This window comes from Vulpes lagopus, chromosome 19, assembly GCF_018345385.1.
Source record: "Vulpes lagopus strain Blue_001 chromosome 19, ASM1834538v1, whole genome shotgun sequence".
Taxonomy (NCBI): Eukaryota; Metazoa; Chordata; class Mammalia; order Carnivora; family Canidae; genus Vulpes; species Vulpes lagopus.
In genome coordinates, this window is record NC_054842.1 from 29,217,955 (window position 1) to 29,245,628 (window position 27,674).

General features: G+C 36.2%; 1 protein-coding gene and 1 long non-coding RNA gene across 2 annotated transcripts in view; both read right to left on the bottom strand.

The window, feature by feature from the left end:
• Positions 1–605: 605 nt before the first annotated feature.
• On the bottom strand, positions 606–5,215 carry LOC121478564. Its single transcript, XR_005984517.1, has 3 exons — positions 3,945–5,215; positions 1,968–2,142; positions 606–884 (listed from the first exon to the last, which is right to left on the bottom strand). It is a non-coding gene; the product is annotated as an uncharacterized LOC121478564 (long non-coding RNA).
• Positions 5,216–6,654: 1,439 nt separating this feature from the next.
• Positions 6,655–27,674, bottom strand: part of MRPL3 (mitochondrial ribosomal protein L3) — a 40,776-nt gene continuing 19,756 nt past the window's right edge. Inside the window, exons 7-10 of the mRNA XM_041734376.1 lie at positions 17,781–17,889; positions 12,935–13,012; positions 11,220–11,297; positions 6,655–7,111 (exon numbers count right to left, since the gene is read on the bottom strand). Of these exons, the coding sequence (XP_041590310.1) occupies positions 6,959–7,111; positions 11,220–11,297; positions 12,935–13,012; positions 17,781–17,889 (418 nt within the window). The 3' untranslated portion in view covers positions 6,655–6,958. The remainder of the gene's footprint in view (positions 7,112–11,219; positions 11,298–12,934; positions 13,013–17,780; positions 17,890–27,674) is intronic.

A 27,674-nucleotide genomic window follows, 5' to 3' on the forward strand; every position in this document is an offset into this window, starting at 1 on the left:
TACCTTAGCAGGAGGCTGGCTGTTATCAGCAGCTTGTGAAACTCCCTGAGGAGAGGCAGGGTGCCCTTCATATAGGCCCCAGTACCCCTGCATGAGGGGAGGCATCGCTTCCGTGTTTCTGCAGATAGCAGAACAAAATGGACCATCAGCCATCCGCTCTTATGCCATCTTTGCTTCATCACTGAAACACATCATTTTAGATGAGGAAATTTATGCTGGATGCCCAAGAAAGCCATTTATTATTATTTATTCTGACATGGCCCCTTTTATACGGTCATCCAAGCCTCTTTGTCAGGATTTGTGATGCAGTATCTAGTTAGTTCCTTCTCAAATAAAGCAGATTTGATGCACTGTCAGAACTTGTTGTCTTATCCTTTTTCTTTAGAAACAATGGGCTTGGGACACCTGGGTGGCTCAGCGGTTGAGTGTCTGCCTTTGGCTCAGGTCATGATCCTGGGGTCCTGGGATGGGATCCCACATCGGGCTTCCTGCAGGGAGCCTGCTTCTCCCTTTGCCTATATCTCTGACTCTCTCTCTCTCTCAGTCTATGTCTCTCATAAATAAATAAATAAATAAATAAATAAATAAATAAATAAATAAAATCATTAAACACACACACACACACACTCACACACACACACACGGGCTTTTACCCTAACACATACCTGATGCTCGTATAAAATTGGCTTTAGGAGGATGGAGGTCACAACTGTCACTTTTACTCCTCGGGTCAAATGACAGCAAAGAACAACGATGCACCTCCCATGCCAAGAAGATGCTTTGGCCAGCTGAGTTAAAGTCATCTATTTGCTTTTATGGTGTTATGGGTTGCATTCGTTGAGATTAATTTGGCTTGTCTAACTTGCATGGGCCACCTCATTAGTCTAAAAAGAGTGAAAAACAAGGCATGAGGTGGACTCCTCTAAGTTCCGTAGAACAACATTTAAAAGCATAAAACCAAATGATGAAATGAAGCCTGGCAACCTGTGCACTCAGGACTCTCTGGCTGTTTGCTGGAGGGGTGAGGACACCCTGAGTCCTCTAATTTCTGGGAATCCCAGGCAATAGCTAGAGGTAGAATCTGGATGGCAGGCACATTTGTCTTATAAGGCATACTCTGAGAGACCATAGCCAGTTCCGGTGCCAACCTCCCACCTGATCTGCTAGGAATTATTACCAGAAGCTGGCAGATGAGGTCATAAAGCATATAGGCACTAAAACTGGGAACTGAGGGGGAAATGTCTGTTGTTACAGTAGAGTCCACTTGGTAGGAAATTCCCAAAAGTGGAAGAAAACCATCATCAGTTAAAAAAGCTCTTATGTGAGGAACTTCTTTCTACATAGAAAATAGGTGGCTGTGAAGTGACACGTATGATTATAAAGTCCCTGAGGATGTTTGCCCAGGGGGGGCCTCACAGCACCGTGACCTACCTCTCTGTCTGTATTTAAATGCTCGCTGTTGGATTAGCAAAACTGAAATCAGCAACATGCCCTTCCCCGTCACAAAAGTGTTCCACTACAGAACTATTTATAAAAACAAGGTAAGAGGGGCAGCCCTGGTGGCTCAGCGGTTTAATGCCGCCTTCAGTCCAGGGCGTGATCCTGGAGACCTGGGATCGAGTCCCACGTCGGGCTCCTTGCATGGAGCCAGCTTCTCCCTCTGCCTGTGTCTCTGCCTCTCTGTGTCTGTCTCTCATGAATAAATGAATACAATTTAAAAAAAATAAATAAAAACAAGGGAAGCAGTAGAAGTCTGTTCTCCTGCCATGCTTCCTGCAAGAGTGGAGAGAACTTCCAAAGTACTGAGCGCTGGCGACACAGGCAGTAATGGAGCATTTTGAGTAATAACAAGAGGAAGAACTCAGCCAGGGAAAAGCAAACGACAAAGTAGCTGATGGAAGGCGTCGCACTGCAGGCTGGACCACGCTACAAGGCGGGACGGCCGAGAGGCCCGGCCCTGTACTTACTTCTACTGAGAAGCGATAGAGACCTTTCAAGGCCTTCACGCGGGCATCCAGCCCAGAGCCCAGCAGCGACCTCACAGCAGCCGTCTGAGCGCTGCTCTTCCCCCGCAGGGCGGTTACTGTGACACAGCCAGCACCGTCTCTTTAGGCAGTGATGTAGGACCCAGGTCCAGTTTCACTGCAAAAAGGAGAGGCTCTCATTTGGACAATTTTTTTTTCCCTCAAAGGACGCTCTTTTGATTACTAAAACAGAAGTCGCTGAACGTTAAGACGTTTTTTTTTTTTTTTTTTTTTTTTTTTTTTTTAAGGTTTAGCATTATTTTTTATTGATGTTTCCCACATAATTTAACATATGGAATAAACCAATCAGTTTAACATCTTCCATGTGGGAGACAAATCCTTTGAGATTTTGAAGCACTCTTAGAAATTAGAAAGTTAGTTTGAGGTCACAAAGGCTATATGTAGATATTTATTTGGAGAAAATGTCAAAAGGTTCAAATATTTGATTAATAGGATCAGAGATCATCATGAAATAATATTTCACCAAAGTAACAATAGAAGATGTTAATGACAAATACAAAAGGTCACATAAATACAAACAAAACTTAGCTCTTTAAATATTGAGAAGACTGGGGTTTGTTTTTTATCTTTTGTTTTGTTGTTTAAGTAATCAAGGACCTGTTCTTAACTATATTTAGATTACTTATACAAATTTCATGAGACATTAAACAGCTATCATCTCATCTTTCTTGCTGACAAATTCACATAGGAGCATCAATTCAAGAGCTGGTGGTCATACAGCAAGGCATAAGATGGAATCCCCTTTCTTCAAGGAAGTTAGAGTCTACTTAGGAGTATAAAATGAGTATCCTTTGTCCAGAGTGCTCCCCCCAGAATGGTGAAACTTAGCCTGCAGTATCAGGAGCCCTGACTGGCTGCTTTAACTAGTGTGTGTCCTAACACTTCACATTACAACAGCAAAACCCCACCCCAAACCGCATAGTTCTGTACATATCTAACCATACATCCTCAGGGGCACTCAAGTTCCATCGACGTATCTACCTTTGGAAACAAGCCGTGAAAGTCCTCCTTAAATTCTGCCCCTTGTGAAAATTAGAAAAGCGGGTCTGTATCTCAGCACTAAAGGTTACAGAAAGCACTATTTATTAACTTTGTAAAACTTAATCTCCTTGCAAATTATATCCGTACATATGCCGTGGGTAAGAAATGCTTTCGTTGACATTTTAGTGTTTGTGACAGTTTGTCACTGTCCAATTTTCACCCCATGCCAGGGCCCACTGTGGAGACAGGACTAATCGGCATTAACATTTCAGCTTCAGCTACTCTAATAAGGTTAGGGTCCTGGAAAGGAAGCAGGACAACCAATGCTTAATGTAATTCTTAAAGCAGATGTGCCTCGACCAGTTGGCCTTCCTGAGGCCTATACAATTTATACAAGGTTTAGCATTTATCAATTTTGTAACTAATAGTACCAACTAAAAGGCTGGAACAAATGTCTAATTTGAATGAAGCTTAGTAATAAAAAGGTTCCCAATTCAAAACAAAGCTAAAGTAGTACATCAAGTTCCAGCCCAAATCAGGACTGGAGCGGGCCTCACTGCTGAGAAGGAAATAGAATAGAAGTCTGTTCTCCTGCCATGCTTCCTGCAAGAGTGGAGAGAACTTCCAAAGTACTGAGCGCTGGCGACACAGGCAGTAATGGAGCATTTTGAGTAATAACAAGAGGAAGAACTCAGCCAGGGAAAAGCTGGAGAAGGAAATTGTGTCCATATCCATTCAGTGGCCAGTACTGCTCAGGAGAGGGCCCCTTTAGCCTGGACTCCAAACAGTGAGGTGAGCGGCCAGTGTCCAGACTGTGCACTCCTTATCTTTGGTAGGCTGAGTTCTATTTTCCTCAAGCTGAGCCTTTGATGACAGGCACTGTAGCCAAAGAATGACCCAAGGTTCTTAGCAAATTACCTGTCCTGCTGGATCAGGCTGACTCTGGCTTATGTATTCCATAACTGTTGAGGCTTCCTCCTTTTCGACCTGGGTCCGTAGAACACAACTCTTCCGGGCTACCGAAATAAGTTTGCAGGAATGATCTTCCTCAATAGGTACAAGACCCTGGCAATGGGGAGTAGGTGAATGAATGAGAGGAAGTGGAATGCTTTGCTCCCTGACTCTAGAAGATGGGGTTCACACTCATTATCCTAAAAGGTGATCAGAAATTTTCTCCTTAAAATTCAAATGCAGAGCCAGTGGCCACTTGGAAGACTCTATAGACAAATGGTGATGGTTCTAGGGTTGGCCCTCTTGTGGATAGGGCTCCCTGCCTTCTTCAAAACACTGCATGCCCCAGGCAAATGACTGCTAAACAGCTCCTTGGTCTCCGGTCATCTCCTTAACTTCAGGTGCTAGGATTCCTTTCTACCACTGCACTTTATACAGAAATAAGATTTTATGTTCTCCCACCAATAATTGTTCATTTGTCTTGCAAGGTAACAGCTTAATTTATTATTAGTTTATTAGCAAACTTCAAACATCTCTAAGTTCATTAAAATTCTTCTCCACTATTTCTTTTATATCCTTAAACAAGTTTTATCGTTTCCGGAAGACCCCAGTGTTTGTTAGGCTTTTTACCCCTAGGTAACTGCTACTGTGAATGATATCCATCCTCCCACAAACACACCCCATAAAATTTCTCAATTAAATATTGATGTTTATAAATCTTGTTTTCAGTCACCTTTCTAAACTTTCATTGGTTCTGATGCTTTGTTGGTTGTCTTTAATTTTCTAGGTAGGTATTTCTTACAAATAATATTCTCACTTCCTACTATTTATATCTTTACTTTTTCTTGTCTTAGTAACTGTACTGACAAGGACCTCCAACAACATTGTTGAACAGCAGTAGTAAAGGGTACCCTTGTTTGATCTCTGATAGGACTGTGTTTAATATCTTATCCCTGAATGTTTGAGATAATCTTTTAGTAAGTCCAGGAATTTCTAGTTTGAGAAGTTATTTCTGTTAATTAAAAAAAAAAATGGTACAGTTACCAAGACTTACTTCAGTTTAAAACATTTCCTCTTGAGTAACTCATGATTAAAATATATAAAAGACCAATGTTTTACTTTGGTACCCACAAAGCTCAAACTGAGTATAACTGTATGTCATATTCTGCTTGTCTATATTGTATTGTCACTATTCTTTCCCAACTCCCCACTAATTGTTTTTTAAAGGTTTATTTAGGGATCCCTGGGTGGCGCAGCGGTTTGGCGCCTGCCTTTGGCCCAGGGCGCGATCTTGGAGACCCGGGATCGAATCCCACATCGGGCTCCCGGTGCATGGAGCCTGCTTCTCCCTCTGCCTGTGTCTCTGCCTCTCTCTCTCTGTGACTATCATAAATAAAAAAAATAAATAAAGGTTTATTTATTTGAGAGAGAGAGAGAGAGAGAGAACCCATGAGCAAGTGAAGGGGGTGGTGGGCAGAGGGAGAGGGACAAGCAGACACCACACTGAATGCAGAGCCCAATGCAGGGCTTGATGGCATGACCCTGAGATCATGATCTGAGCCAAAACCAAAAGTCTGACACTCAATTGAGCCACCCAGGCACCCCTTCCCACCTATTCTGGTTTATATTATTCTTTGTGTTTTCCTCTTCGTTTACTTTTTACTGTATTGATTTCTTGTCATTTGCAACAAATCTTAATGGAATTAGGTGAAGAATAAATAAAAACCGGATCCCTGGGTGGCGCAGCGGTTTGGCGCCTGCCTTTGGCCCAGGGCGCGATCCTGGAGACCCGGGATCGAATCCCACATCAGGCTCCAGGTGCATGGAGCCTGCTTCTCCCTCCACCTGTGTCTCTGCCTCTCTCTCTCTCTCTGTGACTATCATAAATTAAAAAAAAAAAAAAAAAAAAATTAAAAAAAAAAAAGAATAAATAAAAACCTTAAAAAAGATGTGACTACATTTGGATTTAAAACGAAAGAAATAAGCAAAAAAAAAGAAAAAAAAGTACTGTTGGATTTTCAAAAACAAATCCATTAGCTATCAGGAAATTATATGGAGATCTAACAGTATGATTAATAGGTCTCTTGGGTGACCATATAAATCAAGTCTCAGAAAACACCTGCAGTTAAGTTGGATTCTGTGGGTCCTCAGGAATCTGGTCCAGAGGAAATCTAGTAATTCCAGGAGGCCTGCTTATACCTTCATTGTTAAGCTTGATTATATGATCTAAGTAGCCATTCGTAAGCATATCTTAATTTCATACACTGAAGGAAAAGCCAGGGGCCATTCACATTTCAGAAATAGAAGATTCTTAAGTTTGTTGGCTGTACAATCCCAGGCCATTTCAATCCTTCTAAGAAAGTACCAAGGAAAAACGATTAAACCTATCTATAGTTGAGTATCAAACTAAAAATATTCTTCCCAACAGAAATATAAACAGGATCCAAAATTTATAATTTTGTTGTTTTTCCTTTGTCAGGCCTTTAACTATGACAAACATACTTCTGTAATTTAAATAAAAATCTTACTTCATTTCTCTGTTTTAGAGCTCTAAAAACTGCAAGAATGATAACAATGAATTTTAGAAAATGACTTCTTTTTCTGAATAGGTTACACCATAATTCCCGAATGGTTTGCCACTGTTCCACAACTACCCCTTCACAAAGACAGACAAATCTTTAATAAAAGAAGTTTAATTTATAAGCATCTTAAGATAACTTGGTAAAAAAAGAATGAAGCTCACAATTACAAAGATTTTGCTCATATGCAAACTGCCAGTCCATTTAAATTTGGCATAACTGATCTGGTTAATGTGGTAATTTTTTTTTTAACATAATTTAGTTTGGAGGATGAATGATGTATTTATGCCCTTGACAAAGGGGATAAGTATGGTATTGTGATTAAGAAAATATATTTCCTGGTTATATTACTGTTCTGGCTCACCAAAGCTCATAAAATAAAGTTTGCCATGTCCAATGAGGTTAGGTAAATGTAATAGAAGGTGCGCTGGGTTGACACACATTTTCATCATACAAATCTTCTGGTAGTTCTTCTTCATCTCCATCAGGAAAGTATGTAGGGAATGGTAGATTTTTACAGAAGTCCTTATATGCAGGCAGATTAGAATCTCTGATCTGGAGGGAGGAGACAAAGGTCTTATTAATCAATATTACCAATTAAGTTGCTTAAAGTCTGCTTTAATTATTAATAATTAAAGAATATCTATTCCCACAGTTTCTAATGCGAATAACACAATTGTTATATGAGGTAAAAGGAATTCAATGTATTCTTTTTATTCTAATAAATTTAATTAATTCAGTGACAGAAATAGAGCCTTCCTCAAGTTAATCATCTACTCATAATAAAATTACTCTGGTTATTAATTTATATCTTATCCATAACTTATAAATCTCTAGAATGGCCCAAAAAGCTAAACTGTATTTTACAATTACTAGTTATCAATTGTATCCAAACTATGTACTAAAGTTATCACTACCTAATTATTGATTTTATTATCTACTCATTATGTATTTTTATTATTTTATTCTCTACTAGATTTTTTTTTGAGTTGCAGTTTAAAAAAATAACACCTAGTATTTTTGTTAGTCTTAAATGAAAAGGGCATATAACCAAAAAATCAAGTTTTATTTATTTTTTAAAAGTTTTAATTTATTTATTCATGAGAGACACAGAGAGAGAGATAGAGGGAGAGACACAGGCAGAGGGAGAAGCAGGCTCCATGCAGGGAGCCTGACGTGGGACTCGATCCCGGGTCTCCAGGATCACGCCCTAGGCTGAAGGCGGCGCTAAACTGCTGAGCCACCACGGCTGCCCAACATCAAGTTTTATTAAAGAAATAAACTTACATTTAACAAGTACCACTATCATTGAGAAATTAAGGACAAGATGATATTTAGCAAAAACAGTAACAATCAATCCACAAGCTCTATTAATTCTTTATATTCTAAAATATGCTAATTATATCTGTGAATTCATAAACCAAGGAATAGTTCAGATATTGATATGATCTAAAATGTTGGGCTTTATTTTTGGAAAACATTATTGGATTCTTCAAAGCTTCTGACTCATTCTACGGCTTTCATTCAGAGAGAAATAAAAAAAATTACATGTAATTATACACACAGAGTAAAATAACGCATAATCATTTTGGCAATAAGAAACGAATAATTTGGTTGAAATAAGTACACAGCTGCTAGGAATAGCTAAGTACAGAAAAACATCTATTTTAATCTCTCCCATTAAAATTGTACCAAGAAATTTTTCAGTAAGTTGCTGAGAAGAAATAAACTCGTTTAATTTTTTTTTTCCAATTCACTAATCTTGGGTTGAACTTTAGCTTAAGAAAGTCATTTTCTTACCAATTTAAACTGTCTCAGAACTTAGAACTCAAGATAAAACCCAAGCAAATAAATAACAAAACCAACAACAGCAAAATTTTGTGCTAATTTGATAAATGTGAAAATTTGGTCATAAGTGATCTTATTAGCAAATTCTCAGTTGCTTTTACATTTTGATAGATCTATCATCCCCAAGGAACATTCCAGACAAAAGCACTGCTTATATATTCTAACTGTAAATGCTATATAGTACTATATATTCATTGATTTGAAACATAAATGATGACATTTGGTGGCTCTAAAGCTGAGGGCCAAGAACTTGCATCTCATCCTTAACAAATGTGTGAGACTCCATAGTATGTATTTCTGCGCACTTAATCTAACCTCTGGCTTCATTATTTCCCTCCCTTCACCAAAACTCCTTTAATATCCAGCTCATTCTTTTTATATTTCTGTACTGGCAAACCAGTTCAAGTCCTTTGAGGAAAGGTGAGGGGTGGGACGGACACACACACACACACACACACACACACAAACTAGGAAATCTAGAATAAACTTAGATTATAAATTAGGATATAGGAATGAGCACACACATACACTACACAATGCTGTAAAGAGGTTCTTTCTTTAGGCTCTCTTAATACATTTAGTGAATCCAAACAACGACATAAACACTTAGAGTGATTAAACAGGCTGGTCATCCCTAAGACTATCTTTACTAACTGGAGAACAAAAAAAAGTTACTGGTAGATCTGTAACCTGCAGAGTGCGTGTGTGTGCATGTGTGCGTGCACAAAAGCTCTTATGGGATGAGAGAATGTTAAAGAGGCCATCTATTTGGGCCTCAATCTCCATGGGCAAGGGGGCTCTTTCACTTGCTATGGAATCAGCTGGAAGAATAGAAAAAGTAGAGTGAATATTTTCAAAAAGTGTACCACACTTCTGACGTTTAAAACACAAGCTCACAAAACACTCCCCAGACCCATTCCTTAATGTTTGGGATAGACATTTGTGTAAGGTTACAAAAGACACTTGTTTAGACACATTATATTTTAGAGATTTTTTTTTCAAGATGAGTTTTTAAAATCAAAATATGTTTCTTGCAAATACATTCATTAGTGTGTTAATAATTCAAAAATTCAAAGTGGACTAGATATTCTTTGATGCTAGTTTCTTGAAATATACTTGGGACTCTTCTTTTGGAACTGCCTTTGGTATATTTTCTCAATGTCTTCAGTAATGGTAAGCCATGATACTTTCAGAGAGTCGAGTTTTGGGAGGCAATTTTTTGTTGAAGTAGGTTGGAAGAGTACCACATGTTGTTGACTAGAAACTGTTTATAACAACCAGTGAGAATATCACTGTACAGTGTTTTTCAAGACAGTTGACCTGTTCATCTATAATAGCATCCAAGAAAATCCTGAGGTGTACCTGAGAAGTCATAGCAGCAGTAAGGTTCAGCTGGAAAGCCAGTCTAGAATTGTGTATGCAGTAAAATGGGGAGAAAAGGGAGATTTGATAACACTTTGTCAAAATTTAAAAGTTAATCTGCTATACAATATAATTTTATTATGGAAAATAAACATTTCCCTCTTTTCTCTTTTATTAGGTTGTGGTATTAGTAAACATGTATTAAACCTGGAATGTGGAGGGATACATTTAATTATTCAAAAGCCAAAATGTTTTACGAAGTAGAATGACAACCTGCCAGCCTCAGCAACCCGTCATTGTGTATATGACTAGGCCACTTGGAGACTAGGAACCTATTTAAATCTAAAAATATGCGAAGTAAAAAAAACAACGAAGAAAAAAAACAAAAAACCTGCAAAAATTAATAAGATGTATTTTTTAAGAAAAATGAGAATAACCCAGTCAAAAAGTTAACTGCAGAAAGGGCATTTTAATTACTGTAAGATTAAAGTAAGTATATACTTTATGCTAGTAATGGAACCTGTTTTAAGAAATGAAAAGAATAAAGACCCAATCTGAAAAATCTGAGATTTAAATTTCAAGCTATTTTTGTTGTTACTGTTGGAAAATTAATAAAGAATACATTTCTGGGAACAGCTAGTATCACTTCTACTATAAATTTATTTTCAGAACGGAAGACTCAAAATTCAAAAGTGATTTCTCATGTTGTATTATGTTGGCCTCAATCCCAGGAAGAATATTTATTTTCTATTTTATTTGATAGAAGTAAGACTGTGAGAGTATAAGAGGTTTTTTTCATATTTATCCTATACATTTGTTTCCTTCTTTTACTTGTTTTTGAACATTAAAATGAACATGTATATTTTTAAGAAAGACACTAAAAAGTATAATCAGAGCAATGCTAACAATAAGGAATCCCTCCTTAAAATGTCTACCTTCTACCACCTTTTTAAAAAAATTTAATTTTTTAGTAATCTCTATACCCAATGTGGAGCTTGAACTCATGACCCCCAAATCAAGAGTCATGTGCCCTTCCAATTGAGACGGCCAGGGCCCCTTTATCACCTACCTTGTTGATTCTCTCACTGAATTTCCATTTCATGTATTTCTAGTGCCTGTGTCAAACTATTTTAAAAAAAATTAAAAGTTCTTTTTTGGAAAAATATTGATATTTTGGCAATAGTTATCCCATTATCCTTTTTGTATTTCTAAAGAGCCTCTATTTATTGATCCTATCCTTTTTGCAGGTTCGTGATTTTATAAATATAGGTTTTGGCTATTTTGTACAATTTTTCAATCAGGTGCTACTGAAAAATGGGAAAAAATTTAATTTAGCAGAGAATATAGAAAAACAGCCACTTATTTTCAAGCCACATTTATGGGTGAAAAAAGAATTTATGGCACACATTCATGCATCCAAACAATGGAAAATAAAGACAGTTTACATACATACCTTTACTAAGCAATTTCTATGTCCTGGTACAGAGCCATTTACATAGATTATGTTGTGCTTTGTGTTTATTCTCCATACCTAAAGTAAGAAATGAAATCAAATTTTAAGGGTTAAAAACTTGAGAATAAACTTGAATTAAAACAAACAGTATGTTACTAAAAGCTGGGGCTATAAGTAGCCTATGAAGTAATCATCATATTAACACTTCAAAATGCTGAATGAGAATAGTAGGAAAAATTCAAATCGTGTGGATGGCTTATAACAAGACTATAACAGGTATGTCTTATGGAAGTGCTGGCATACTCTCATTTTTAAAAATCTATTTATTTATTTTAGAGAGAGAGAGCATGAATGGGAGGGGCAGAGGAAGAGCAAGAGAGGCTCTCAAGCAGACTCCCCGTTTAGCACAGAGCTGGACTTGGGGCTCGATCCCAAGTCCCTGATATGATGACCTGAGCTGAAACCAAGAGTCAGATGCTTAACTGACAGTGCCACCGAGGCACCCCACAAACTCTCACTTTAAATATAAATGTGAGTGTAGAATAACCAAGACTGCTTGGATGTCTCAATGGACTCTGTTGGCACCATTAACAAGTGGAAATTCAATTTTATTTTATTTTTATTTAATACTAGCTTGCTCCAACTAGAAACTGAAGAAGCCACAACCTCTCTGGGTCTGATTTTCAAAATAAGTGTGCTGAGCAGACGGCCCTCATGTGGGTGGCCTTTTATGTGAAGGAAAAAGCTTATACAAATGGGGGAGAATGGTCAAGAAATGGTAGTGAAAGAACAAATCATGTGGGGTAAAAATCAAGTCTGACTCTCATAGCTAAATGTTAAATACTACTGAAATTGAAATATACATATGCATGTGCAAATACATATGTGAAGAAAATACACACAAACAGTAAGACTGGGTGATCTCCCATAGATGTAAAAGTAATAGAAGGGAAAAAAAAATCTTAGATTTAATTACATAAAATTAAAAAAGCTCTGCTGGTCAAAATTTAAAATAAAATGTATCTACAATAGAGGCTGGAAGAACATGCACCAAAATGCTAAGTGTTTATCATTGAGAGGAGCTATTTTCTTCTTTGTACTTTCTATACTTTGAAACATATCCATATCCACATATAAACATTAGTTATTTGTCAAATTCCTCACATTAGTGAGGACTGAATTTAACTCCTCCCCCCCTTAAAATATATGTAATTATTTTATAAAGATGGATACACACCATAGTCCCTTCTTTAGTACTATCTTTTCCCTCCTGTTTTGATGGTCTCCTCTTTTCTCCTCCATATTCACTTCTATCCACCCACACATTCCACATATAATCCAAAATACTCGGGCATGTAATTCCACTTTTCTCTGTGCTTATATAATGGCACATATAAGTAGGGAGCTTTTGTTCATTCTTTTATAAAAGGAGAGTATTATACATCATGCTCTAGAACTTTTTTCATGCACCCTCTTCTTGTGGAAATCTTCCAGATCAAACAGTAGGTAGGTGCCTTTTTCTTTTCAAAGACTACACATACCATAGCTTGGGCGTTAAATTAACACACTACCATTGTTATGGCTACAACAAACACACATACGTTTCAGGTACTGGAACGATTCTCTGCAGACACAAATGCAGTACATCCTCTGGTGCCTTCACATTCAAGTATTAATTTGACTATTCCTAAAAAAGAGCCACTTCAGAAACTTACTTTTAGTCCATACTCTGTCCTATTTTTGTTTCCCATTTGTCCAGGCATTTTAGTTCCAGGCCAGACTCTAGCAACATCCTACATAAGAAAACCAAAATCAGCACTTTTAAGTACTCTCAATTTCCAATAGCACTGATCAAAGCAAAACACAACCTGAGATAGGAGTTATTAAAATGTTTTACTTTTTCCTCATTCTGCTCAGGCCCAAGGAACTACATATGGATTTAGATACAAATATCCCAGAGGATCTCCCTTCTAAATTAGATCAGAGCAACAAAGTAAATACAGACTACAAAACAGATGTAGGAGAAAAACTCAATAACAACAGAGTAGCAACTGCACTAATACTGGTTGAGAAGTAGAAAAGAAAAATTTTAGGACATAAACACACATCCTAGTATCACCACTCAAAGAACAAACTTGACTGCCTGGTCTGTTTTCACGAATCTTCTGTATTAATTGACTTAATGGACTCCATCTAAATTCCTGCTGCTGTTACTTTCCTTCTCCAGAATGATTAAAGGACAGAGTTAGTTACTAGAATACTGGGTTTGTTTGTCCAGCCCTGGTTGTCTCTGATTCACATAAATCAAACAGCTTCACATAGTCTCTCTGATTTTGGCTTTGATAATGGATAATACTACATCTAAAGAAGCATATTTGAATTACATCTAAAATGGGAAAGCTTCTCATGACATATGAATTCCTGGAACACAAACACTTCTGTATCACTACTCTGACATTAACAGGCAACACTCCCAGTGGAAGTAGCTCACCATAGTATTAGAGTTGGTAACCAAGTCAGATTAAAAGACAATTCTGCATGTCATAGACTAAATATCACTCTAATTTGTTCTACTAACATAGTCTGTCTGTGATAGGCACACCTGGCTTAACATTACATTACTAAAAAAGGACTCTGCCCACCCCAATTAAATTTACATTCTCATTTAAAGTACACCCTCTTAGGATTATAAAAGTATTGACTAATACTTAATGACAGTATTTACAAACACAGAATGGTGCATTTCATGGCCATAAACTGGAGTTATAACAACAGGTTCTTCTATATGCCTAATTTTTTTAAAAAAAGATTTTATTTATTTATTCATGAGAGACACAGAGAGGCAGAGACATAAATAAAAGGGAGAAGTAGGCTCCTTGCAAGGGAGCCTGATGCGGGACTCGATCCCCAGAGCAGGATCATGCCCTGAGCTGAAGGCATGATCACCTGAGCTGAAGGCATGATCACCTCAATCCCCAGAGCGGGATCATGCCCTGAGCTGAAGGCATGATCACCTGCTCACCTGCTGAGCCATCCAGGCATCCCTATATGCCTAATTTTTAAGAGAGTTTTATTGAGGTATAATTCACATACATATCTTATTCTTTTTAAAGTATACAAGTTAAAGATCTTAGCGTATACAAGGATTTGTGTATGACCACAATCTTAGAACGTATCTGTCGATCTAAAACAGAAATTCCAAATCCAGCTCCCCCAGCTCTATGCAACCACTAATCTACTTAACATCTTCATAGATTTGCCTAGGATGGACATTTCATGTAAATGGAAATCATACAATATGTAGTCTGTGACTGACTTCTGCCACTTAGCATGTTTTCAAGGTTTGTCCATGTTGCATGTATCAGTACCTCATTCTACTTTACTGCTAAATAATATTGCATTAATTTGCCACATTTTAATTATCTAATCAGCCAATTCATGAACATTTGGGTCATTTCTATGTTTTGGCTCTTATAAATAATGCTGCTGTGCATGCACAAGTGTTTTGTTCATGTTTTCATTTCTTCTGGGCATATTCTTAGGAGTGAATTGCTGGGTCCCATGGTGACTTTACACTTAACATTTCTGGCAACTGACAAACTTTCCCAAGGCAGCTGTTAATCATTTCCACATTCCCATAAACAATGTATGAGGGTTCCAATTTTTCCACATCCCTGCTAACATTTGTTATTATCCATCTATCTTTTAAATTATAGTCATCTCAGTGTGTGTGAAGTGCTACCTTATTGTGGTTTTGATTTGCATTTCCCGAATGGCTAAAGGTGTTAAGCATTTATTCATATGGTAACTGGCCATTTATATATCTTCTATGGAAAAATATTTAAGTTCTTTGGATTGAATTGGATTATCTTTTTTTTTTTTTTTTAAGATTTATTTATTTTTGAGAGAGAGAAAATCTCAAGCAGCCTCCATGCTGAGCATGGAAGCCAACATAGAGCTCAATCTCAGAACCCTGAGATCATGACCTGAGCCAAAATCAAGAGTCAGACACTTAACCAACTGAACTACCTAGGCGCCCCAATGTGGGTTATCTTTTCATATTCTAGATTACCAACTTTAGCAGATTTATGATTTGCAAATATTTTCTTCCATTCTGTGAGCTGTCTTTTCATTTCCTTGAGTGTATTGTTTGCAATAGTTTAAATTTTGATGAAGTCTAAGTTTTCTATATTTTCTTTTGTTACTTGTATTTTTGGTGTCCTATTTAAGGCTTCACTTAAGGTCATGAAGAGTTACTCCTACGTTTTCTTAAGAGACTTTTTATAGTTTAGCTCTTAAATTTGTGTCTATGATCTACCTAATTTTTATAACAACTTATTTTCATATAATTTATAACTGTGTAATTTCACATTTGTAAAAAAGTTATAAAAATAATACAAAAAACTCTCATACTCTTGACCCAAATTCACCAGGTGTTCACAAATGTTATCCCATTGTTCTACCATTCACTCTATCTCTATATATGCACATGTTCTTCTGTACTATCTGTACTATCTAAAATTTGATGGTAGGCATGATGCTCCTTTACCTGCAAGTATTTCAGTGTACTTCTTAAGAACAAGAATATTCTCTTATATTACCACAGTACAATTATGAAACTCAAAAAATTTCCTATCTGATCTGTAGTTCACATTCTAAATTTTGCCCCAATAATCCCACCCCTGCCACCAAATCCAGGATCCACTTCAGAATTCTACACTGTAATTAGCTGTCATGCCTCTTTTGTTCCCTCAAATCTGGAGCAGCTCCTCGGCCTTTGTCCTTCACAATCTTGACATTTTTGAAGCCAATTATTTTGTAGCCAATTATTTTGTAGATTATCACTCACTTTGGGTCTAATGCTTTTCCACAATCGGATTGAGGCGATGCATTTTTAGCAGGAATCACCACAGAAGTGATGATGTATTCTTTTCTGTTCTTTTTGTGTTCACTAGGTTAACCCACTCTACAGGTATTATCTTTACCTTTATAATTAATCCAGGAGTTGTTTTGGGACTCTGTATGTAACTTATCTTCATCCAGTTTTCACCACTTGTTTCAGGATCCACTGAATTCTTGGCTCAATCAGTTATTCCTTTGATGGTTGTCAATAGTGAAATTCTAACTCCATCATTCCTTCTACATTTATTAGTTAAGATTATACTGCAAAGAAGAGTAGTCCCCTTTCTCCCATTGTTAACCTAAACATTCGCTTTATCCATCTGTATCTGAGTGAGATCATCAATTCTAATTTTATTCCATGAATTGCCATTTTTTTACATTTTTCAACAAATTGTTCCAAGTTTTACAAATGGGAGCTCATTTTAACTAGCTGCTATGTCCTTTTCATGTGCTATCATTTTTAAAGCACTTTCTTTCTTTCTTCCTTATTTTAATTTCTAAAGGAATTTTTTTTTTATTGAGGTCTGATTGACATGTAGCATTTTATTAGGTTAGGGTGTACAAAGTAATGATTTGATATTTGTATATATTGTGAAATGGTCACAATAACTCTAGTTAACATCCATGACCATATGTATTTACAAAAAACTTTTTGCCTTGTGATGAGAACTTTTAAGATCTATTCTCTTAGCAACATTCAAATATGTACTATAGCATTATTAACTATAGTCACCATGCTGTAAATTACATTCCTTGTTTTCTTGAACTAGCTATTTCGGGTTCATCTTGTACTCTTCCTGCCCCATGGATGAAATTCTCCACTTTTTCAAAGGGCCCAAAGTTCCTTTCAGTGGGTCACTGATATTTAGAAACCAAGATCTAGGTAGGCTCTAGGTGTGGCTTGCTGCTATAGATTATCTTTGCTTTTTCAGTTTATCTTTGCTTTTAGGTTCTTTCAGCAGAGAGAGCTAAGGAATAAATATATACACACATATCTATATCTATTTCTCTGTCTTTAAATACATGCATATAATAAATGTATACTGACACCTGCAATCTGAATTCAACACTACAGGGTTTATTCTAATATCCCTCCTTTTCATACCTGAATATCCTTTTCTAGTAGTGAGAAACTTGCTCCCATTATCAATATATTTACTTATTCACTCAATCCTACAACTTACAGAAAATTATTTCATAATACAAAAGTCCTTCTCCATTTTCTATGCTCTTATTGTTTGTTTCCCCATTTCTTCTCTAACTACTTTTCCCTTGCACCATGGTACTGTCCTTGACAATCTTTCCCAACTGTCTGTGTTAAGGCAAAAATGAACATGTAAAGGAACCGGTGGGCAGATAGAAGGGCATTCTAATCCCCAATTTCTTGCAGCTGAGGGAGACAGAGATGGAAATGAGAAAGTAGGGAGGAAAATACTGAGAATAACTCCTAAACTTACAGTATAGGGGTTATTACTAAATGACTCAAGTCTGGCTCTGGAAAGTAAGTGAGGCCAGGACCCATAAAAATGTGGTAAGTAGTGTGATCTACCTGGAGTCAGATTAAAATTATGTGACCTGACCTCAAGGACAAACTAAAGCAATCTATATGTAGAAGCTGAATATTTAGTATTAAAAAGGGAACCACTAAGTTATACTTACACCAGTCGAAATAGCTCCAGGTCTCCTGTGGGTTTTTGTTTGACCATGAGTAGCAGGCTGGCCTTTAAATCCCCATCTTTTCATGACACCTTGAAAACCTTTACCAATACTGAACAAGATAAACATTAGAATTTACATAATAAACAGAACACAGAATATTCCCAATTGTGCATTTTCTTAATAGTACGTTAGAGTTTTAACAACGCTACTTACCTAAATACCTAGGAAAAGCTATGCAAGAAAAATTGCAAATGAACATTCCTTTATCTATGTCCTAGTCTGCACCCCTTCCTGGAGACTCATTCCATATAAAATGATTAATTCAAGATAGTAAGACAAGAGCAAGTTAAGCAAAGGGAGTTCTATCTGAGCAGGAAGTTTTATCATCCTAATCCTGTGAAACAACACAGTAAAAGTGGTGAATTTTTAGAAATTCCCAAGTACTTATAAGCTATGGGGCAGGCAATCATTAAGATCCCCATCTCCTGGTATTCATGCCCTTGTGCCATTACCTCCCCTGGAGTCCGGGTGGACCTAGGAACTCATGCCTAAGGAATAAACTATGGCAAAATGATAAGATGTCATTTCTGACATTAGGTTATAAAAAAACCTATGGCTTCCAGCTTGGTACACTCTTCCTTTGAGGCTCTGAAGGAAGTCAATGGTCATTCCTATAGAGTGGAACATGGCACTCTATAGGAATGTCATGTGGCAAAGATGTCTCCAGCCAACAGCTGTGGTCCTGAAGCTTGCCAAAGACCACGTTAGTGAGCTTGGAAGCAGTACTCCCCTAGTTGAACTGAGATGACTGGAGCCTTGACTGATGGCCTGACGGCAGTCCTGTGAAGCTACAAGCACTCGGCTGAGTTGTACTGGGATGCCTGACTGTGGACACTGTGAGGTAATAAATGTTTATTGTTTTAAGCTGTTATGTTTTGGAGTAATGTGTTAGGTGGCAATAGATAATATAACACTAAATAAAACAATAATAATGCCATAATGCTGGACAAGTTTTATAAGACATCAGAAACATTTTAGTCTCAAGGTTTGAATAGGAAGCTCATAGAAAAATGGAATCAAAGATTAGCAATTTCTTTAAAATCTAGTATTTCAAATTTAAATGAAACCACTCTATTTTCAAATTCCACTAACTGGAGAAACATTCTGTGTACAGGTGGAAAATGGAAAATACTAAGGTTCGAGCATTAATAAAGTTTATCTCTGCCAAATATATCAGTACAAAGATACAATAAAAGGGCTAGAATGAATTGCACAACTGTACTGGACATATTTTTATACTCTTAAGGTAACACCTTAAGATAAAAACAGTATGAACTACATTTAGAACCTAACAGCAGAATTATCAAGTCACACACCAAAAGTTACTTGTATATGAGTAATTTAAATGTAGCATACACCATTTTCTTCACATTAATCAACTGAACACATCACTTATGGTATGCACATAATTATACTTTGACTCAAAAACTCAAAATAATGCGTATTCCTGGTCAAAGAGCTAAAACAGTAATTTAACATATATTAAATGAAAAACCCACTATAAATTTTGCAAGAACAGAAGAAACTAGAAGAACAGAAACTATGATAATCAAATATTTTACTGAAATTTTGCCTCAAAAACTTAAATATTTGTAGTTAACGCTGAATTTTAGAACACATTTGAAAAATAAAAAGCATGGCAATTTAAAAATAAGAAATAACTACAAAGTTATTTGAGTCTATGGATATTGTCTGGCAAATAACCTTTTAAAGATAAAAAGAGAGGGGACTGGCAACATGAATCGAAACTGAACATGTCTTAAAAATACCACATTCTAACACTGGCCATTCTTAGTAGAAAGGGTACTAGCACCTTCTGAGTCCTAAAATTGATTCATCACTTATTTAAAAAGAAAGCGCTAATGTGTGCACCAATAAAACAAATGCCAGGTAAATTACAGAAGATAATTTAGCTCATTTTAAGAGTAAATGCTTATAAGATAAAAGTGGTATCCTGAAAGTGCTAATTATCTGTCAGCTAATTACAGACTGTTTTTCAATCTAGCTCTAGAATGCACCATGTTGTTATATTGTGTACAATGGGAACCTCTTCAATAAATAACCTTTAAACAAAAGGATAAATGCAAATGACATGACAAATTATTGGCTTAATTCAGATTATGGAGAATAGAGAGTGCACCTGTTGATCTACGGGTGGTTCAGGTATCTATTCTACTGTTCCTCTCCATTGTCACCCAACATGAGAACAAAAACAAAAGCTAAGAAGTGAACTGATCTATACTTAGCATAGCGAGGCACATTTTAAATATAAGGTTTTCACAGGTCACATAAAAGAAAACCTTTATTTTACAAAAATGATACACAGCACATAATACACATGCTTTATCTCCCTTACCCCTTTTCTGTTGCTGATTTTAGTTAGCAGGAAAAAAATCAAATAAAGGAAAATTCAAGTCCTAAAGGACACAATGTGAGAAGTTCCACATTTAGTGAGACAAATCAGAAAATTAGGAAAACATAAAAATATATTTTATTTAGAGCATTTATACTTGATACAAAACCAACAATTCATTTAAAGACTCAGAGATTCTATTTAAATTTAGGAGACTCTACTGCTCTTGTTTCTCAGTCCATTATTCCCTTAGTATACTTTAAGCTTATGAAGGGCAGGGGATTATTATTTAATCCAACCTAGAAAAGTCCGTGTTATTTCGTTACTGGCTATAGTTGTGTCTTTGGAAGATACCTAATTATTTTCTTTTATTTTGTTCTTTGGTTTCCAAATGTTATGTAATGGGTATGCTTTTTATAAAGTTTAAGAAGATGGTATTAAGGGTGAGGGGAGGTTTAACGGTATGACAGTCATAGGTATCTTACGGAAGAAAATGCATAATTTAATGTTACCAACTGAATTCTAGAAATCTTTCGAGATTACTGCTTGTGAATTTCATTCCCTTACTATACTGCATCAAAAGCACAAATGTATACCAGCAAACATATAGGTTTTAATACAAGCCCATCATTTATTTTCCCATTTTGCAGGAGTCCCCTTGACAGCACGATTCTAGATATATTTGTATAGGGGATAAAACAAAATGTCCAAAGATGAGGCGTGCTCTCAATTCCATTCATTCTGAGTCCTTGGATAACTTCCCCCCAAATTCTCATCATTGAGGCTTTCCCTCAACATGGGCTTCTATCTCTCTCCTTGGTAACCCTCTTTCTCCATTTTGGGAAACAAATTATGCTCCCTTAATTCCCAAATCCAAAGCCTTTTACTAAAATAATTTTTTATTATGGAAATTTAAAAAACACTCAAAAGCAGAGACCTAGTACAATGAATCCCTATGTATCCCACCACCTAAGGTCAAACATTATCAGCTGAAGGCCTATTCTGTTTTATCTATTCTCCTCTTCTGCAACTCCAAAGGATTATTTTTAAACAAATTCCAGATATCATACTATTTCATCCCTCAATATTTTAACATTCTCTCTTTTTTTTTTTTTTTAACTTTTATTTATTTATGATAGTCACAGAGAGAGAGAGAGACTGAGGCAGAGACACAGGCAGAGGGAGAAGCAGGCTCCATGCACCGGGAGCCCGATGTGGGATTCCATCCCGGGTCTCCAGGATCGCGCCCTGGGCCAAAGGCAGGCGCCAAACCGCTGCGCCACCCAGGGATCCCAACATTCTCTCTTTTAAGGATCCTTTTTAAGAACAAAACCACAATGTCATTATCATAATCTAAAAAAGTTAGTAGTTCTTTAATATTAAATACCTAGTCAGTATTCAAATTTCTAAGGCTTTAAAAAAAAATAGTATAGTCCTCTATCATTCCTGTTTACCACCCTCCCTCCCACTACTCCCAATAATCATTTCCTCCTTATTTTCCTGCTTCTCTAATGCTCCTTGACATATTGCTTTCCCTTTGCTGCTACATGAAAAGATGGTCTTAGAGACCTGTTGCTGACCCTCTTTTCGATAGTTTATATCACGGGTTGGCAAACTATGGCCTCTAGTGGCCGACTGTTTATGTAAATAAAGTTTTATTGAAACACAGCCATGCACTTTTATTTACTTATTGCCTATGGTGCTATGGAGCTATAATGGCAGGGCTGAGTAGTTGCAACAGAGAACATAATGCTTGTAATTCTCAAATGTTTACTATCTGGCCCTTTGAGAAAAAGTCTGCTGACTCTTGAGCCTATTACTAATAAGCTGGAGTTCCACAAACCTGGCCCTCTGGCAAGAATTCTGCTACTATTCCATTCCACAGATGTACTGACTATCCAACCAGAAGTATCCCAGCCATTCAATTATATGTTCAGAAACTGAAACTGAACATCTCTCTTTAAGCTATCCTCCTTCATAGCCACTAGACTGACATTCCCAACAATTTTTTCACACAAGCTGTCCCTTGCTTTAAAAAGCAAAATAGGAACAACAACAAAAAGAAGCAAACAAACTAAACCATAACCTTAAGTGGTTCTCAGTAACTTCATTTGCTGGGGCATATAAGGCCTTTTATAACTGGATCCAGTCTACCTTTCAAACACTGCCCATCACAAGTCCTTGTCACAGCAGATTATTCCGTGAATCCCTAAGTATGCCACTCTCTTTCTTGTCTTTGCTCATTCTGTTCCCTCAGCCTCACACCCCCATCTCACTGCACTGTTTCTCTACTTACCATGAAAAAAAGAACTAGAAGTATTTGTTATCAAGTGTCACATCAGCTACAAAATACTTCATTTTCATTATTAAAAAAGAATCAGAATCCATACTGCAAGTAGAGATTTTTGTATCAGAACCATTTCTAAATTGAGCTTTAATGTTCTCTCTTTAGCTGATTTATTAAAGCTGTAAAAAGTTCAAGTCACTTGTACATAATGTCTCAGAAAACCAGTAACTGAGTACTAAATGGAAGAGAGGACTCCTGACTTCTCTAGGATGCCCCAAGATCAGGCTGTATTTTTAAGGAGGTGAGGATGGGAAGATGAAGAAATCGTTGGTTTAGAATCAGCTTCTCTATGGTTAAATGTTATGTATGAATACAGGGAAATGGAGACTCACATCAGATTCTGGCTAAAATCACGACTGGGCTACTTCTTTATGAAGTTGAACCACTGAGAACAGATTAGAGTAAGATGGTATCTTTACTTGTGAAAAAGCAATGTGAAATATAAAGGGATAATGTACAAATCAACAATCAAATTCAAAAAGAATTCAAAAAGAAATTCAAAAAGAATTTCTTTTAGGATATAATCTAACATTCTTTGCTATGTTTTAGAGTCAAACCCCAAAAAGGTTTTGTTGTTTTTTTTTTCCAAAAAGGTTTTAATTAAAAAAATTTTTTTCAGGTAAACAAAAAAGAAAATTTTTACTAAAATAAATTACATGCACATAAAAGGTCCTATTAGCTAATTCACTACCTCCATCAGGATAAGGTTTTAATTTATGATAAATAAGGCACAAATGTTTTAATCTTTAATTACAGCTTTTCATTTCAACAAACTCATGCAGATAGATGTTATCTACCTACGTTCATCTCCACACATTCCAGGGATAAAGCATCTCTCTGAAGACTCCTATAAACTCTGGGAGTCAATTTCTACCCAATTCAGTGCTGTCTAGATCTATTTACATCTAGTGATGTACAGCTCCTGAGCCCATAAATAAGGCATGGTGGAATTTTTCAGTTGCTTTATGTTATATCACATTTAGTTAAAAGCTGGCATGGAATAGCTGTGTAGCTGTTACTCTCTAGAATGAGTTTGTGACAGCATGACCTGTAATGTAGAATGTATCCTGTTTCTGTCTAAAAACCATAAACCTCCTATCAATATCTGGGAACATTTTTATCAACAAATGACTGCTAAGAGTGTACTGCTTATAGCTTCCTGATTTCAAATCTAGCTTATTCAACAGTATAAAGAACCAGATGAACAGGATTCCTTTGAGTCCTCTTATGAAAGGGAGCATTTCCTGGCTGTCCTAAAAAATAAACCCAGAAAACCACATTTGCTGTCCTAAGTTAAATGGGCATTTCTCAAAACAGAAAGTTAAATAACTATATAATTTTACAATATCAAGGAAGAATGTAATAGTTTTCTGTAGGTCTTTAGCCACTTTCTTCAACAGACCAGGAGACCATTTTCTATATATTGTTGAAACTACTGTTATGCCTTAGTTCTTCATTAATATAGATAAGAGTGAGCTATGTCATTTCGAAAACTGAGGGATTATTTTTATAAATAAATTTTTGGAACAAAAGGAATCTTAGAAACAACACAGTCCCATGCCCTTATAGTAAAGAAAATGAAATCTACACTCAGACAAGTTAAGCCCAAGGACAAATCCCTGGTAAATGGAAGCATCTGGTCATGCTCTCAACCCAGGTCATACTGCCTTTTGGGAAACAGAGGAGAGCAAAAATACAAACATATCCAGCACATGAGAGTAGCAAGAACTTCATTACTCTGGAAATTCTATATTTAGCAGTAGTATGTAATCTTAAAATTACCCAGAGTGCTTTGCAAAGCTACAACTTTCCTAGACGTCAGTCTTAAGAAGGCAATAATTAGATGTATTAGAAAATGCCACAATACAATTCCTAATGACTTCACATTTTTTTCATTTTAAAACATATTTCCTTTTGAAAAGAAGATTTTTCCTTTTAAAATCTGAAACAAGTTAAAAAGTAGTAATATCAACAATAGTGATAGTAGCCAATACTCCTACTAAACATTTAATACATGCCAGGCCTTGAGCTAATAGCTTTCTGTGCATTATCTCATGTTAAAGATGAGGCAAGAGAGAGGCTGAGAAAGCTATCTAGGTCACATAGCTACTGAAAAGCAAAGCCTATGCTTTTGGCAATTTCCTAGATTGTCTCATTAGGTCTTAATTTTGCTGGTTTTGAGTTAAAAAATTCTATTTTGTAGAGGTAAAGTGAGGCAATTATAGATGACTACTAGATAAATTTTTAAAGCAACAACAAAATATAACTCTAAAACATGACCCTCACAACTCTTTATCTTGAAACATTCACTTTGACTAATTTAAGAGGGATTAGTCTTTAAAGAGATTATTTCCTTCTAAAGTTTAATCACTCATTTTGAAAACTATTTCACTATTACGCTTAAAAATATACTGCTTTGAATAGTAAATAAAGTAACTTATTAAAAATGAGCTAAAATTGAAAATGTACATGGCTGAATAGCAGTTGTATACTGAAGGGTAACACATGCCTTGTTTTCCCCTCCTAGAGTTCAGAGCACCCTCTAGAAAGAACAATGGGCTAGTGAAGATTTCTGACAGAATGCAGGACTGGGCACAGAGCCCAAAAGTCTTTGCTCTTTTAAGAATCCATCTGTCATTTTAATCACCTTAAGACTGATGGGCAACCATATTTCTGTACATGTGATATTTTAAAGAAAGAACCCAAATTAACCAAATCTCAGTAAATGTCCAAAGGTACTCTACAGTCCTGTAATCTGCCTTACTCCTTTATTTCTACTACCAGGGATAACATCATGAAGGTAAGTGCCATTTTTTTCTATTTTGACACCAAAGGGCAATACAAATTGAAAGACTACTGACAACTTTAAAGTCCTAAGGTTATGTCTGAAAATATATGGGTTGTTCTAATTAGCCCAGATTTGTAGACAAGGTTGTTAGATTATCCAGAAAAGAAAATTATCTTGTAAGTAGCTGAATAAAGTGTTCCTGACTTCAATCTAGGCTTCAGAATTTCAGTAAATAAGGGTATAAATAAATTACAGACAACCAGAAAAAAGCCCTCTAACTTCAGTTATGCCACTGTCATGAATTCAAAGCTTAATAAAACACTTGGCAGGAAAGTACACCACGCCCACTGTTATGGAGGTATCACCACTGTTGGGGTCCTTCAAGTCCTTTAAGACAAAGACCTAACCAACTTCCCTTAATAATGCAAAATACATTTTACAGTTTTCTTTTATTGTTTGTTTCATTCTTTGCTGATTTCTTTCCTTTTTTTAAAAAAAAAAAAAGTCCACAAAATATAAAAAGCACCATTAGGATTCACCAGAAAACAATGGGCTATGCTGAAGACAGAATCAACAGTCATACTGTATCTCACCCACTATTTATATATTATCCATAGCTGTTTCCTCCTCAAAACTGAGAGTGAAAGAAAAGGGAGAATGTTAGGCCCCAAAACATCATCTCTTAGAAGTTACAGTGGATTTTAACCGCCATTACAGAACAAGAATAGAAACTTTAAAAGGGTGCCAGGGCAGGGTGCAAGGATCACATTATGATGCACGCTAGTCTTAAAATTGTATTTAGAATGAATTATACAAAACCATCATGTTTCAAAGACAGGGCTATTGTAGCTGTTAAGAGCATAACACAACTAAAAAATTATCCTGCTAGAATAGTTTTATATATTATATGTAAAAATCTTTCCCATTAATCTAAATTGAAATTTAGATTCTCAAGCCCACTGGACAAAAAAACTATCTCTGGTATAAAAGTAAAAATTAAAATGAACTCTGGTAAATATATATTTACCTCACATTCCAAAGTGACACTAGTAAATACTTTTCTGTATAGAAAATTACACCTAAATTCAGCACAGGTAAATGCAATGTATCTGTCAATGCAAGCAGATTTCCCAATGCAATTATTAACAGAAAAACATTTAAAAATTTTAAGAAAATCTTAAAGAAGCAGCTGTTGTTGGTCATTGGTCACTTAAAAAAATGCAGATAATTTCATTCTCAAATAGATTCTATTAATACTTTATTTTCTTAAATAATATAGTATTTTGTTATAAATTTTCTTACTTATTTCTAAAATATAGTTGAGAAATTAAATTTGAAGGCATAAGGTAAAAAAACTCGAAATACTCAAAATATAAGTGTACATTTAACAATTATATATAATCATTATAGTACGAGAAAAATGAAGATTTTCAATTAGAAACTAATTTGAGATTTTTCTTTTCTAATGGAAAGATGATGATGAAGCCAAATGATTACTAAAGAGACCAATTTTCAGTTTTATGCTAAAATGTGAGTACTAAATAGGCCTACTTTTATTGACACTGTTACTTGAAACTGGATTAAATTTGCTTGCTTTAAAACAGTATTTCAATGTTATAATTTGAGTACAGGTTTCGGGAAAGGAAGGGATTTGGATTCTAAGTTGGGTAAAGGAGTCGGAAGGAAAGAAGTTCCACTGGTGAGCTCTTGACTAGTCTCCAGGCCAGTGGTTCTCAAAGTGTGTTCCCTGGACTAGCATCATCCACATTAGCTGGGCAGTTGTTAGAAATGTAAATTCTCAGGTGCTACCCCTGATCTACTGAGAAAGAAGATTGGGGGGGGGGGGGGACAGGGGGGAGGGGGTTGTTTCAGAAACCTACTCAAGCAAGACAACCACTGCTTCTGCCTGTAAATCCATATCCCTCATCATTTGACCTATCCAGTCACCATATAGTTTTTTCTAGCAGGATTAATGATCAGGAAGATGGGGCTCAGACATTTCAAAACATTTGAAACAGGGGCTGGAGATAGGAGGACAAAGTAGTAAATTATTGGCTGTTAGTGAGCCACAATAAGGGACTGAGAGTACTCGGGAGTCTATTCCCAAAGATGATGGTTCAATTTACAGTCAACAAGGAAAAGAACATTCTCATTGGCTGTGAAGAACTTCAACTCCCCAAAATGGGATGCATCAGGAAAAGGAGACAGAATTTAAAAAGGAAAAAGAAAAAGCAAATGCCATGTGTGTGTTCACTACAACCTGTGGGCAAAGAGAAGAGGCAGCAGCAACTAGGACTGTATGCAGCTGAGGATCCAATGCTGCCCTGGGAAGGAATTCAAAACAGC